We start from the raw sequence: 12,595 nt of genomic DNA, 5'->3' as shown, positions 1-12,595 counted from the left end.
GAGCTACTTAGCGACACAAAGAGAAAAATCCTGAATGGTGTGTTAGTTCAATGAATGCACTGAATGAGATTTTCACAGCCACCGAGAAATGAATGAAGAGATGCCTCTGAATGGGAGGGATGTCTGGGAGGAAAAAAACAAAACTCATACCTGCCAAGATAAAGCCGAATTCATTCTGTTTACATAATTCCTCTCTCACTAGGACTGATCTGCAGCCCTGAACGCTCCACCAAAAAAACTGCTGGTTTCTCTTCATTCATTCAGTGCACAACATCAGAGCAATTTATTTGCATACGGCCCCAAACAAATATAGGCTACAGCTCAAAACATACAGCTGATATGTACAACTCTAATCCAAACATGCTTTATAAAACCATTTGCTCATTAAAAAAATAACCAAAAAGAAAAGTAATAATTGCCATTTATCAAGTATTCACTGAGTTTCTTAAATGTGAGAATTTGCTGCTTTTCTCTGGCTTATACCATTATAAACTGAATTTCTTTGCGAGTATTTTAGAAATGCTGAGGTCATGAATCGAAATTTCACCAGCCTAAGAAATTGTTGACTTGCCACGAACCAAACTCTGTACAACTTTTTGAGTATTTTAAAAAAAATCACAAATTTTAACATTATCATTTATAATTTACTATAAATAAATGTTGTTTAAAGTCTCCTCAATAGTACTAAACCCCACTTTTACATTAATTTAATCATGCATTAATTAGTTTTATGTCTAGATATTCAGTCTAACAGTGGTTAAAATCTTCTTTAAAAGATACTGTAGGTTCACATTTGTCTCTCCTGCCCATGTTAACACTGAAACAGGTTTTGGTCGATGTAATTGTTCTTCCTGTCCAAAGTAGCTGCGAAAACACAAACCCAAGTAATAAGGGACAAATTCCACAACGCTTACTATGTGTTAAAATAAATTCTTATGTTCAGCTAAAGTCAATACGAGGCTCCTCTTTGTGTTACTGCAAAGACAAAAAAAACTGCCACTTTGGATGATCCACACTAGATTTGACTAATTCAGACTTCCGAAGCCTCATTTTAGCCTCGACTAAGCTTTTAGAAAGCATTTTTCAGAAGGATCTTGGATTTTGTCCCCCATCCCCCACACTGGAACTGCATTAGGAAGAGGAATGATGTCAATGACCACTAACTCTTGAAATAAACATATCTGTATGTGAGTATTGTTTTAAGACAGACTTGGGAAATTGTGAACCTATCCTTTAAAAAACCCAACATGTGTACGCGTATATAAACTCCCACTAAAAATCCCAGAAATATTACAGAGGAAACGACCTCAGCGCCCTCGATGGAAGCTACAGCCCTGATTGGTCGGACAAAACAAACAATTTGAAGAGGACTTTTTTTCAACTAATTTGACAGCAGATGAACTAATAATAGTTGGATGCAAACCAGTTCCTTGTTGTGATCCAAAGCCATCATTGGGGCCAATATAACAGGGATATAAGTGTGTCCCATTAAGAGTTTATTTCTTGTACAAGGGGACACAGGAAGAGATGGTGGGCAGAGACAGACAGGAGGGACTGGAGTCAGGAAAAGTCAACTAAATAATTCATATTCATAATAAAACATAACTTTACTGCTCTCTGCTGAACCCACGGTAGAGATGAAAAATTCAGACCATGAAACAAAAATGAAATAATCCAATATTCTCCTCTTCTTTCTCCTCTACAGTCAGTCTCGCTCACTGCAGGATGACATTTGCTCCTTGGAGCAGTCTCAAGACAAACATGACATGGCAAAAAAAACAAACAAACAAAAAAAAAACGCTGACCCATCAGTGAGCTTTCATTAAAGAAAGCTCTCTGACCGAGGATCAGCCCATGTGAAATGACCCGTCCACTGCAGTAAAAATAACATCAAGCCATTAGGCTTACTTAAGACCTTTGTTATTCCACAGATGGAGGTTGTTAATATTTATGGAGCTGTCGATGGGCGGCTGGAGAAGCTGGGACGAAAGATGTGGAGCGAGAGAGTAAAATAAGGTGTGTGTGAGTGGTAACATTCCCAAGTTTGGGGTGAAAGGTGAATGGCACTCTGGAGGGCAGAATGAGGCTGTAACTGTGCTGAGATAGCTCCAGGTCGGTTCTGATTAATGAACAAAAAGAGACTTAAGTGTGTGTGTATATATGTGTACACATTTTTGTTACCTCATTGGGACCTTTTCCGGTATAAACACCTACCTTATTGGGACCAGTAGTCCTCATGGGGACCAAAGCCTGGTCCTAATGGGGAAAAAGGTAATTTCTGAGGTCCTGGTTAAGGTTAGGGTTAGGCTGTCCACAATGAATGGAAGTCAATGCAATGTCCTAGGATAGCTGTGTGTGTGTGTGTGTGTCTGGCTGTGGTCTGGCAGTCTCTTTAGTCTTTAATGGCTGTGAGCTGAGGTGGTCTTTAAGAGGAGGCCTCTCATGAATAATGCAGTCTAATTCGGTCATACTAAGATGCAGGCAGCTATCAGTGGGACTGCTGAGGCTCAAATCACTGATCAGCACATTCATTCCCCCTGTGTGTGTGTGTGTGTTTCAGTACAGACATTAGTCAGTCCCCTCCTCTTTCTCTTGGGTCAGCTGTTAACCAGACCTTTCCTCACTGAATGCTCGCTATCAGCCCACATTTGTGTCTTTATTATCATGACTTAAGTCAGGATTCAGAGAGAATATTTTATTATTACTGTTGTAACATCTAAGTAGGCTGTGAGGCTGTGAGTCAAACTCTCAGGAAAAGACCAAAACAAACCATGCTTTAGTCCGTCTCTCAATACTTTCTGACCTCTTTAAAAGCGGGTCATGAATACTTTATTTTATAAAAGGTTTAGGAATTTCCTAAAACAGCTGGATGCTGTAGTTTTCAGCAAACCTTACTCAAATGGTAGTAAATAGTGCATTTATTTGGGGCAACAGTCCAGACAGCAAGTATTTGGACAGTTCCACATTTTTATTGCTGCTTCACCACATTCAATTTGAAATAAAATGGATACATTAAAATGTCAAGTCTGAGTTTTAATTTGAGCAGGTTTACATTAATATTGAATGAACTGTGTGTGAGATGTTTTTAACAGTATAATCACCCACGGCAACAGTATGGCTCATTGATGTGTTTTTAGTAATTTTTGGACAACAATGGGTACTTTAATGTATAAAACAAGAATCATATCCATCTTCTCTTTAAGGTTTCTGATATCCGCTCCTCCGGTCAGAGAGACAAGTCTCCAAAAATTAGGTGCAAAACGTTCAAGTTTTCATGTATCCTACGATCAATAAATGCTCTCAATTCTAATACATTAGAATTCATCATTTATTTTTCTCATCTTTATTCGTCTTGTTGCCCTTTTCCCTGCTTTTAGTACCAGCACAGTTGTCTCATTGTGTTTTTATTGTGTTTATGTTTTTACACTGTAAAAAGGAACTTTCTCCTGTGGGACAATAAAGATCTGGACTTGAACTGATGGGAGCTTTGTGGCACTGAGGAATGAGCAAGATCAGGCTTTATTTTTGGACTTTTCATGGGATTTTGTTAACAATAAGAAAACACCAGAATATCATCCAACTTATCCTTTAATGACTAAAAATTCGGCTTTACTGCAAAGTGTAAATCGATTCTTACCAACAGATTCTGTGTAAGTATTCCTGCAAAGACTGAACCCAACATTCAAGTTTAAATGTTGATGACACGAGACAAATTACTGCATAGTCTTTATTTGGAATATATCTGCAACTCAAGCCAGAAAATGATTCAATAAGTAAACATGCACAGTAATATATGTTAAAGAATATTAGGATTCACACACTCAGTAACCTTTATTGTATCACTGCTGCAATACTCTGATCTGTATGAAGTAAATGTCCAGGTATAACTGTGCTAAAGACACAAATCAAAAAACTAATTTCTTATTTAGAGATACTGCTATACTTACCAATCAATCAATTAGATCAATGAAAAGTAAACTTATGACTACTCTATGTATCGTTCCACCACCATAATCTCAACTTTTCCTCAGTGACCCACCTTCACAGTGCACTTTCCAATCAAATATAAAATCATATTGTTTATCATATCACCTTTAATCTTATATCAGCTATTTTTAACTGATTAAATTCCCTAATTACTTTAATTCCAGTATAACTCCGAAAAAAAAAACAACCCAGAAAAAGACCCGAGTATTGTGGTCCCTTTGGTGCAACAAAATCTTAATTTCAATAAAGTTGTGCTACAACAGCACACACTACATAAACTATTAATGATTGCTTTTTCAGTATAGTGTTAATCTAGATGTTAATCTTTGCTAAACATATAATAATTGCAACATAATAAAAGATAAAGAAAAATAACCTATTTTGGAATCAATAAACCCTTTGATTTACAGTTAACAGCCCAAAGCTGCCCCCTAGTGGAGATGTTAGGTACCACAAGAGCAAAAGCAAAGCTACATCCTCACATGGAGCCTAAATAAGTGAAGTTAAACTTTTATCCATGCAATGTTGTTGAATGTTAAACCAGCCCCATCTCACTGGGACGTGATGACATCACTGTGGGACAGCTTAGAGGTTTTGGTCGTTCTCATGGAAACGGTGGAGATGGTCAGAGTACCTGAGAGAAAGGAGAAAATTAAGAGCTAATTCTTGTGCATCGGGTACTTGCCAAAATGATTAAAACTGCATATTCTGTTCATACATTAAGTAAAATTTGAAACATCACTCACTTTTTGGCGCAGAAAGCCGAGCAGTCTCTGCCGATACTCTCGCTCCAAGCGGTCTTGTACAACACCTGAAAAATCCCAGCGAACAGGTCAGATCTGTTTCACTCAAACTGATGAGACAGAACCTTTAACGTTAGACCTACCAGGAAGACCAAACAATGCAGAAACAAGGTGTAGAAGAAAGCAATGGTCCTGGCCGTCTTATTGGAGAGAATCACACGTCCCTGAGAGACACAAAAAAACCCAGAAGGGTTCAACAAGAAGTTACACCAAACACGAGCAGAATGTGTGTGTGTGTGTGCGTGTGTGTGTGTGTGTGTGTGCGTTTGTTTGAGGCTTACCAGGCTCAGAGTTGCTTTATCCCAGGGGCTGAGGCTAAGGTATCGACGTTGACGCTCCTGTAAACAAAAAACAGACTCGTAAGACTCAACAAGAACACGCCATCCTTTAAAAGTGTGATTATTTTTTAAAAACCCAATGTTTTGGTATCTCATTCAATTATTTTTACTATTAAAAAAACAACAACAAACATTTCAGATGCTTTTAACATTTGACGAGCTGTCAGTCTGCGATGTTCAATGTATCTGATGAGTGATCTTGAGTATTAAGGTGTAATTATCCTCTGCGGTGCCTCATTCATTTCTACTCCAACATTTTCCAAAAATGACTTGAAACAAAGTTCCTAAAATGAGATGAGAGCTGTTGCTTTCAGCTCAATATCATCATTTGTGTGACTGCAGTAAAAAAATAGCTGCTTGCTTGAAACACATACTGGTGTCTCATCAGTGTTGTATCACAGATTATTTCTGCATGAATGTTGGTGCAAAAGTGGCGAGTCTACAAATAAGAACTTGGCCTTTGATTGAATCAAAGTGCATAGTATGTCAACAAGATGACATCAACCACGTTTATTCAGTTATCAGAATGAGAAAATAAAACAACAGCAAACAGCAAAAATGGACCCAAAAATAGCAGCAAGGATTTTCATTTGATGTTGTGTGTGTGTGTGTGTGTGTGTGTAGTGAGGGTGTGTGTCTTGTACCTTCTTGCTGAAGGAAGCGAATGGGTCCAGTCTCTCCTCGTACTGAGAAGAGTAACGCATCACTGTGTCGTCACTACCTCCAGCCTGCAGCACAAAGAAAAAACAGAAGAGTCATCAGACAGATCTGACTAAGGCTTCAGTTTCCATCACCCATGTAGAGCACATTCATTCATTCAGTCTTTCACACATAGACGCACTCTTCCAGGGTAGCTCTGCAGGAATTTGATTTTCTCGTAGAGTTTGATGTTGTCTGCTCTCAGGCTGTCCAGCTCGTTCTGCAGAGCCTGCATGGTCTGCTGCATGGAGCGATTCTCCTGCAGGGGACAGAGGAAACAAATGGATTAGTTCTCCCACAGAAAGACACAGCAATATGTGTATATGCACGTCTGTGTATGTGTGTGTGTGTGTGTGTGTATAAGAGAGAGATCGTGACTCACAGCTTCCAGCTCCTGGTTGCGGGAGCGGAACCTCTCCCTTTGGCTGGAGATGATGGAGAGCAGAGAGTCCATCTGGCCCTGAGGCAGCTCAGGATGGGGGCTCAAGCCTGAACCTGGAAAAGACACAGACATTAAAGATAAAACAACACTTTAATGACTTTAAGATGCATGTTTAAAGATATATACTTCAGACATTCAGTACTAAAATTTGGGGGTATTACATTTTTTAAAATCAGTCTTTTGAGAACAGGAAGTGTCAGTCTAACTCTAGTGAACACCTCACTGACTGCAACACTTCAGCAAAGAAACACTTAAACCCGTCTAATCAGGCTAGTTTGAAGTATCTAAACAGACAAACCCCCTGCGGAGCCTCCTCTCAGCAGGTTTACTCCATTTCAATTAGAGAAGTTGTGCTGTCAGCAAGTCAGACTTCAGTATTTTCACTGTTGTGTCAGTGAGGACTGACACTGTATTTATGTGCTATCACCTCCCTCAGAACAAAGACTTTCCAACGGTGAAATTTCACACGAGCGTCAAAGCTGAATTCAAGGGGTTTGTCTTAGTTTTAAGAGTTATTATACAGTGAGAGCTTAAGAGGGACAAAATTGAGATGTGGATAAAATTATATTGAATATGAATATTTAGCTTTTTGAAAGAAATACACAATAAAGAAATACATAATCCTTTTCAGGACAGTTTCACCTGTTTTGTCTTCATATTTTGTTTGATATGTTTCAGACACTTTGTGTGAATGTACATTTATTGTTAAACATGAAAACATTTTTTCTTAATCAGCTTCTTCTTCTGCCAAAAATGAATAATTTTGGTTATTTCACATAAAATTACATAATTTCTGCTTGTGTCCTTGCCTTTCTCGCTGGTTTGAAGGGGCTGGAATCAGAATTTGATGATAGTTGTGAGTTTGTTTACTTATGTTACCACAAATCTGACCAAACCACATCCACACAGTCACTGAGTTTTCACTGTTAATCTCTTAATTAACAAGAACTAAGACTGTTTTCCCCAAACTTTTACTGTTATTGCTATTATTTAGTTAGGAATATTCAATGTTATAAATAAATACTTAGGGAGTGTACGAAAATTATTAAGGAGTTCAGCAGAAAGCAGAACAGCACATTAAGTCTGCCAAAAAATTATGAATGCTTCATATAAAAAGGTGACAGCGACACAAAATAACAGACGACTGGAATAAATGGTAAAAGAAAGACATCATTTTGTTATGTTTGCTGTAATTTTGGCGATAGTTAATTCCACTTGTATTGTGTGAATTGGAGGAATGTGTGAAAATTATTATTCCATTAACATGTAAGGTTTAAATTGTAGTATATTATTTTAAATTCTCTGTACAGTTGTACTAATTTATTATCTTATATTATTTATTATACTTTGTTTTATTGTTGGGTGAAGATGTTTTTCTCTTGATAACAACAAAAGAGAGTTAAACATCATGTTCAGCTCTCCTCCCCGCCCACATAATTTTCATACACTCCCTTAATTTGTGTTCAGGGGCTTTAAAATTCATACAATGACTTGTTCAACCTTTTAAATTCAGGAACGTACCAGCAAACATTGCAGTGGCCTCTTTGATTGGTTCTGGGATGTTCCCAATGTTGCCGACCTCGGACCCGTCTGCGTCTGGGCGAGGCACAGAGGACATGGCCTGGATGGTGCTCAAGTCGTGCTCCAGCTTCAGGATGAGCTCCTTCTGCTCCGCACTGGTCCGCACCGCAGCTGAAAACTCCACCTGCAGCTCCGTGTAGCGGCCTGTCGAGGAGGGCAGAGAGGAAAAGATAAAAGATTATTTCTTCCCATTCAGATTTCTCATTTGTCTTCTGATTTATTTAGGTTTATAGTTCTCCAAAAGACTCACCTGTGGCAGCTGTAAATGGTAGAAGCAGTCCAATATCCACAAACATCTCTGAAAACCCCTTTTAGATTCCCTTTTGTGCCCCACATTCCTACTTTCTGAGCCTTTCCTGGTTTTCTAACCACCTCAACAGATCTCTTTCTCTGAGAATACTTATTCCACAGTACAATCCATGTGTTCAACAAAACACGTTTCCAACAAGACATTTTAAAAAAAAAACTACCACAGCACACTTTTAGTATTTGTATAAAAGAGATTTACTTCAATTATCACACCTAGGGTGCATGTGAATAATAATGATGATGAATCAAATGTCAATCATAACAAATACATTGTGAACGTTTCATACAGTGATATTGCTTTTCAATGTTGTAGAAGGGACTGTTTTACAGTGCTGAGAACAAACAACATGATACGTTTAGTAAATAGAAAGATAAAGAAACAATGATACATGAGGAAAAACGAAAGGGAGGGAGACCCCAAAGGAGAATAAAAGCATCTCAGGAGTGACAGAAGTGCTTGGGGGGAGGGGGGAAACAACTTTCAAAAAGCATCTTAACCATCCCTTTACAGTCATGCAGCCTTTTGTACTACAACACACACACACGTATGCGCACACACACACTCACAAAAGAAGCAGTGGGAGAAGTTATGAGAGTTATTACTTCCACGTTGTTGATGACAGGTTGGAAAATCATCTAAAAACACTCTGAACTTGCTAAAGTCTCAACAAGCATCTTAAAGCTTTCCAAAGCGGGGGGTGTGAAGATCTCCCCGGGTCATTTGGTTGTCAGACTACACTGTGGTTTAAGCTATGGGTGAACTGAAGCGACGACACTAGGTAGCAACATACGGAAAAACTGTCAGCAACCTTTTTCAACAGAGGTGGATAACTACTTCACTATTTGGCTTTTTGCTTCCTCTTTTAAGTCTTGCGAGCATCGTTGAAATGTTTATTGTTCCAGAGTTGATCTCTGGGTGTTAATTGTACAGTTAAGCGTGAAAAAAAAAAAAAAAAAAAATCGAGAAGATATACGAAGAAATGGCTTAAGACTTAAAATATGCTGAAGCCAATGTGAGAGGTGATTGAAAAAAAACAAAACAACAAAAAGCACGCAAGTAAAGTGGAGGGGATGGGGTGAGGGGGTTTAAAGGATGAGTGTATTGTGCTGTATTGTGTGTGTATGTACTACTGAGTGTGCTATGCATACAGCACCACTGATTCGGAAAGTGTTTCCTTACAAAACCCACTTCATAAGATATATTCTAAAAGTATTACAAAAAACATCTGAGGTTTTTCTTTCTTTCTTTCTTTTTTTTTTTTTTTTTTCCTGAATATGGTGACCAGTGCTGCTGTTCGGGCTTCCATTACAACTAATGTGTCAAATGAATAACCACTACTTCAACAGATCATACAGTAAAGCTTTACGACTTCAGAAAACATGATATGATATACAGCATCTGTTACACCTTTACAATGTTATTCAACAGTGTATAGAATCATCTGATTTAAATTTGTAGAAAAATATCTGTGGATCATGGAAAAGTCCTGAATCGTCCCTTCTCTCCTCCTGCCTTCAAACAAAAGCATACTGTGACAATAGTGAATCAATAGCTACTTGATCGACTGTATTTACACGTCTCTTTTCCAAATAACCATTAGAATTGGCACACGTCATATCAATACCTGTAGTGCCGTTATTAATGTCACAGCAAACCTGACACAAACAGAAAAATACAAAATGCCCTATGAATAAATTCAGTGTTATTACAGTGTACGCTGTTTCTGCATGCTTCCTCCTTCATTCAATGCTCTGGCCTTTCGCTGCTAGTAAGGTATGTACAACGTAAGAAATGCATTGTGGGAAAACATCTGTCTGAAATAAGACCCGGACCCAAACACGTCTGCAGGTCAGTCATAAGAATACACAAGTTCGTTCTCTCGCCTTTTTTTTTTTTCCTTTTTTTTTTTTTCTTCCTCTTTTTACTGTTTCACTGCACTCCAGCGATTAAACAGTATACAACCCTCTCCAGAGAGCTGAGAATAAGTCGACTTTTAAGTACCAACATGAGGTGTATGAGAAATAAATTTTGGATCAGGATGTGGGACATATTATGAAGAAATCAGGTGAAATCGTCAACATCTAATGACATCACTAGTTTGGTGCCCTGCTTGGCAGTTAAAGGCACAAATCTGATGATCTCACATGGTTTAGGTGAGTTGATGGATCTGGCTATAAAATGGCTAATGGGTTAAGTGCTTATACTTTACAGTAGCTATTCATCACCATAAAACATACTGTGGTCGTCCAGTCCAAGCAGTCCAAAAGAAGATGATAGGCCTTCAGTATTCTGCAGAGAGACAGATGTTTTACATCAGTCGTCCACAGGAAGAGCCAATGTTGGAGGAATTTTACAATTGCTAGATACATTAGAAAATCCAATTTTAACTAATGAATCTTAATGCAGTGCAATGAGGTTATCAGTATTTTTTGACAGGCTGCCAATATATCTGGATGTACATTCAAGGGAAAGGGGAGGCTTAAGGATGGACTGGATTTCGGATAGAAACCAAAACAGGTGGTTACTAATAATATCTACAACTGTACAGGACAATGGCCCGTTCTGTTCACACAGTTATCTGCAGTTTGAAATACGGGGCTTGCTGTATAAGAATACAGCTTATCATGTAGAAAACATGGGTATAGCTATCTTATGCTTGAATTTTAGTGTTAGCATGCAGATGAGAGTCTGTGCTTGGTTCACAACCACTTTTAAAAAAGGCATACATGTCCCAGGATCCTGGGATCGTACTCGTGTTGTAGTGTTTGCAGACCCTGTCCTAGGTTAAGTCTTCAAAAAAGATCCTAATAAGTGCTTTGTTATGGACTGCTATAGAAATTCTGCATAATCATAGGCTGGCTATCTGTTCAATCTGGCATAGCACACCTGCTAGCTGGTACACTTCTCTAATCTCAATTTGGCAGATATGACCTCTGTCAAGTTAACATGTATTCTCACGTTTTAGGTAATTTCATTTGACCTATTTGACAAAGTGTATACATTTGGACCTGATAATTATGTTAATGTGATTAACGAGTGGGCGAACTCTATCTAAAAGAAGCTGCATGCCCTGCCGAGCGTTAGTGTTGGGCTTGCCCAAGAAACAGCCGAACAAAAAAACAAAACAAAACAAAACAAAAAAAAAAACATTATTGGAGATAGAAAACAGGAAAAGAGATATGCTATCATATATTCACTGATCTTGATATGTCCTTTGATTCTCTAGCTAGCAATTTAAGAGCATAACTGTTGTGGTAAAAGCTTTATGCTTACGGGAGCATGAACTGTAGCAAACACATTTTTCAAAGCTATTGAAATGACACTAAACTTTAGGATTCATGAATATACAAACAAATGAGAACTAGTACATCTTTGTAAATATTAACCAATACTGCCGGCAGTCTATACGTCTAATAAAAATGTTACTTGCCCTCAGGAACAGTATAATCCCTTAAAAAATAGACAACTCAAATGATAAGACATTAAATGAAAAATACAGCACCTATAAATAAGCAGAATAAAAACCAAACTATAAATGCAAAATAGCAATAAAACCAAGCTACAGTAAATCATAGTATTACACTACTTTGTGAGAAGATTAATGTAATGGTAACGCATCAAACAGCTTAAAAAGAAGGGTGTCAGTTGTGCACTAGTAGTGTGTGCAAGTAGATACGAAATATGACCCCACTCATTGGAAACACTGAACACTCCTCAATCGCACACGCTTTGTGCACACGCATGTATTGACTGGCATGCGTGTACATGCACCCACGCAAACACACACACACACACACACACACACACACACATACACACAAACACATACACACACACAAAGGGGAGGCAGTGGGCTGACAGGCACTGAGGGCTTGTGTGGGACAGGGAGGAAGTGATATGCCTTATAATTTGTAGTGTATACAGTAGAATTCAATGCAAAAGACTTACATCCCTGGATACAGGATAGACTGGAGGAGAGTGGTAACTACTCACACCAGGGTTGGGGTGAATTCACTTTCATGGCGATCAACAGGAAGTACAGATTAATCAAATACTGTACATTGCAATTCATTCGCCCTTTTTTTTCTCCTTTTTTTTTTTTAAAGTCATGAATTTAATCAATTTAATCTTTAATTTAATTCAGAGTGAATTGACCTCGACCCTGACTTACATGCAGGCAAATACAAATGCACACAAGACACACAAACACACACACACACACACACACACAGACAAACATACATACATACACACACACACTCTTCCTGATTTGGCCTATAAAAAGATGTGTGTTTGTGAACAGAGAAAATTAGTCGGTGGTGCAGACACACACACCCAGCAGGTCCAGTGCCGGGTAAAGCTGTGACGTGCACAACCTAAAAACAACAAGAGACACGTATAGTATCACCATGTCAGACAGCTACAGTACTACGTG

General features: G+C 38.3%; 1 protein-coding gene across 2 annotated transcripts in view; it reads right to left on the bottom strand.

Moving 5' to 3' along the window:
• Positions 1-3,570: 3,570 nt before the first annotated feature.
• cux1b (cut-like homeobox 1b) overlaps positions 3,571-12,595 on the bottom strand; it is a 62,993-nt gene continuing 53,968 nt past the window's right edge. Inside the window, exons 15-22 of one of the 2 annotated variants that reach the window (XM_042413249.1) lie at positions 7,791-7,994; positions 6,210-6,322; positions 5,970-6,086; positions 5,773-5,856; positions 5,072-5,128; positions 4,874-4,954; positions 4,734-4,798; positions 3,571-4,621 (exon numbers count right to left, since the gene is read on the bottom strand). In XM_042413249.1, the coding sequence (XP_042269183.1) occupies positions 4,573-4,621; positions 4,734-4,798; positions 4,874-4,954; positions 5,072-5,128; positions 5,773-5,856; positions 5,970-6,086; positions 6,210-6,322; positions 7,791-7,994 (770 nt within the window). In that variant the 3' untranslated portion in view covers positions 3,571-4,572. The remainder of the gene's footprint in view (positions 4,622-4,733; positions 4,799-4,873; positions 4,955-5,071; positions 5,129-5,772; positions 5,857-5,969; positions 6,087-6,209; positions 6,323-7,790; positions 7,995-12,595) is intronic. The other variant, XM_042413250.1, reaches the window with a different exon arrangement.

This window comes from Thunnus maccoyii, chromosome 6, assembly GCF_910596095.1.
Source record: "Thunnus maccoyii chromosome 6, fThuMac1.1, whole genome shotgun sequence".
Taxonomy (NCBI): Eukaryota; Metazoa; Chordata; class Actinopteri; order Scombriformes; family Scombridae; genus Thunnus; species Thunnus maccoyii.
The sequence above is the reverse complement of the archived record's forward strand: the minus strand, read 5'-3'. Positions and strand labels throughout refer to the sequence as shown.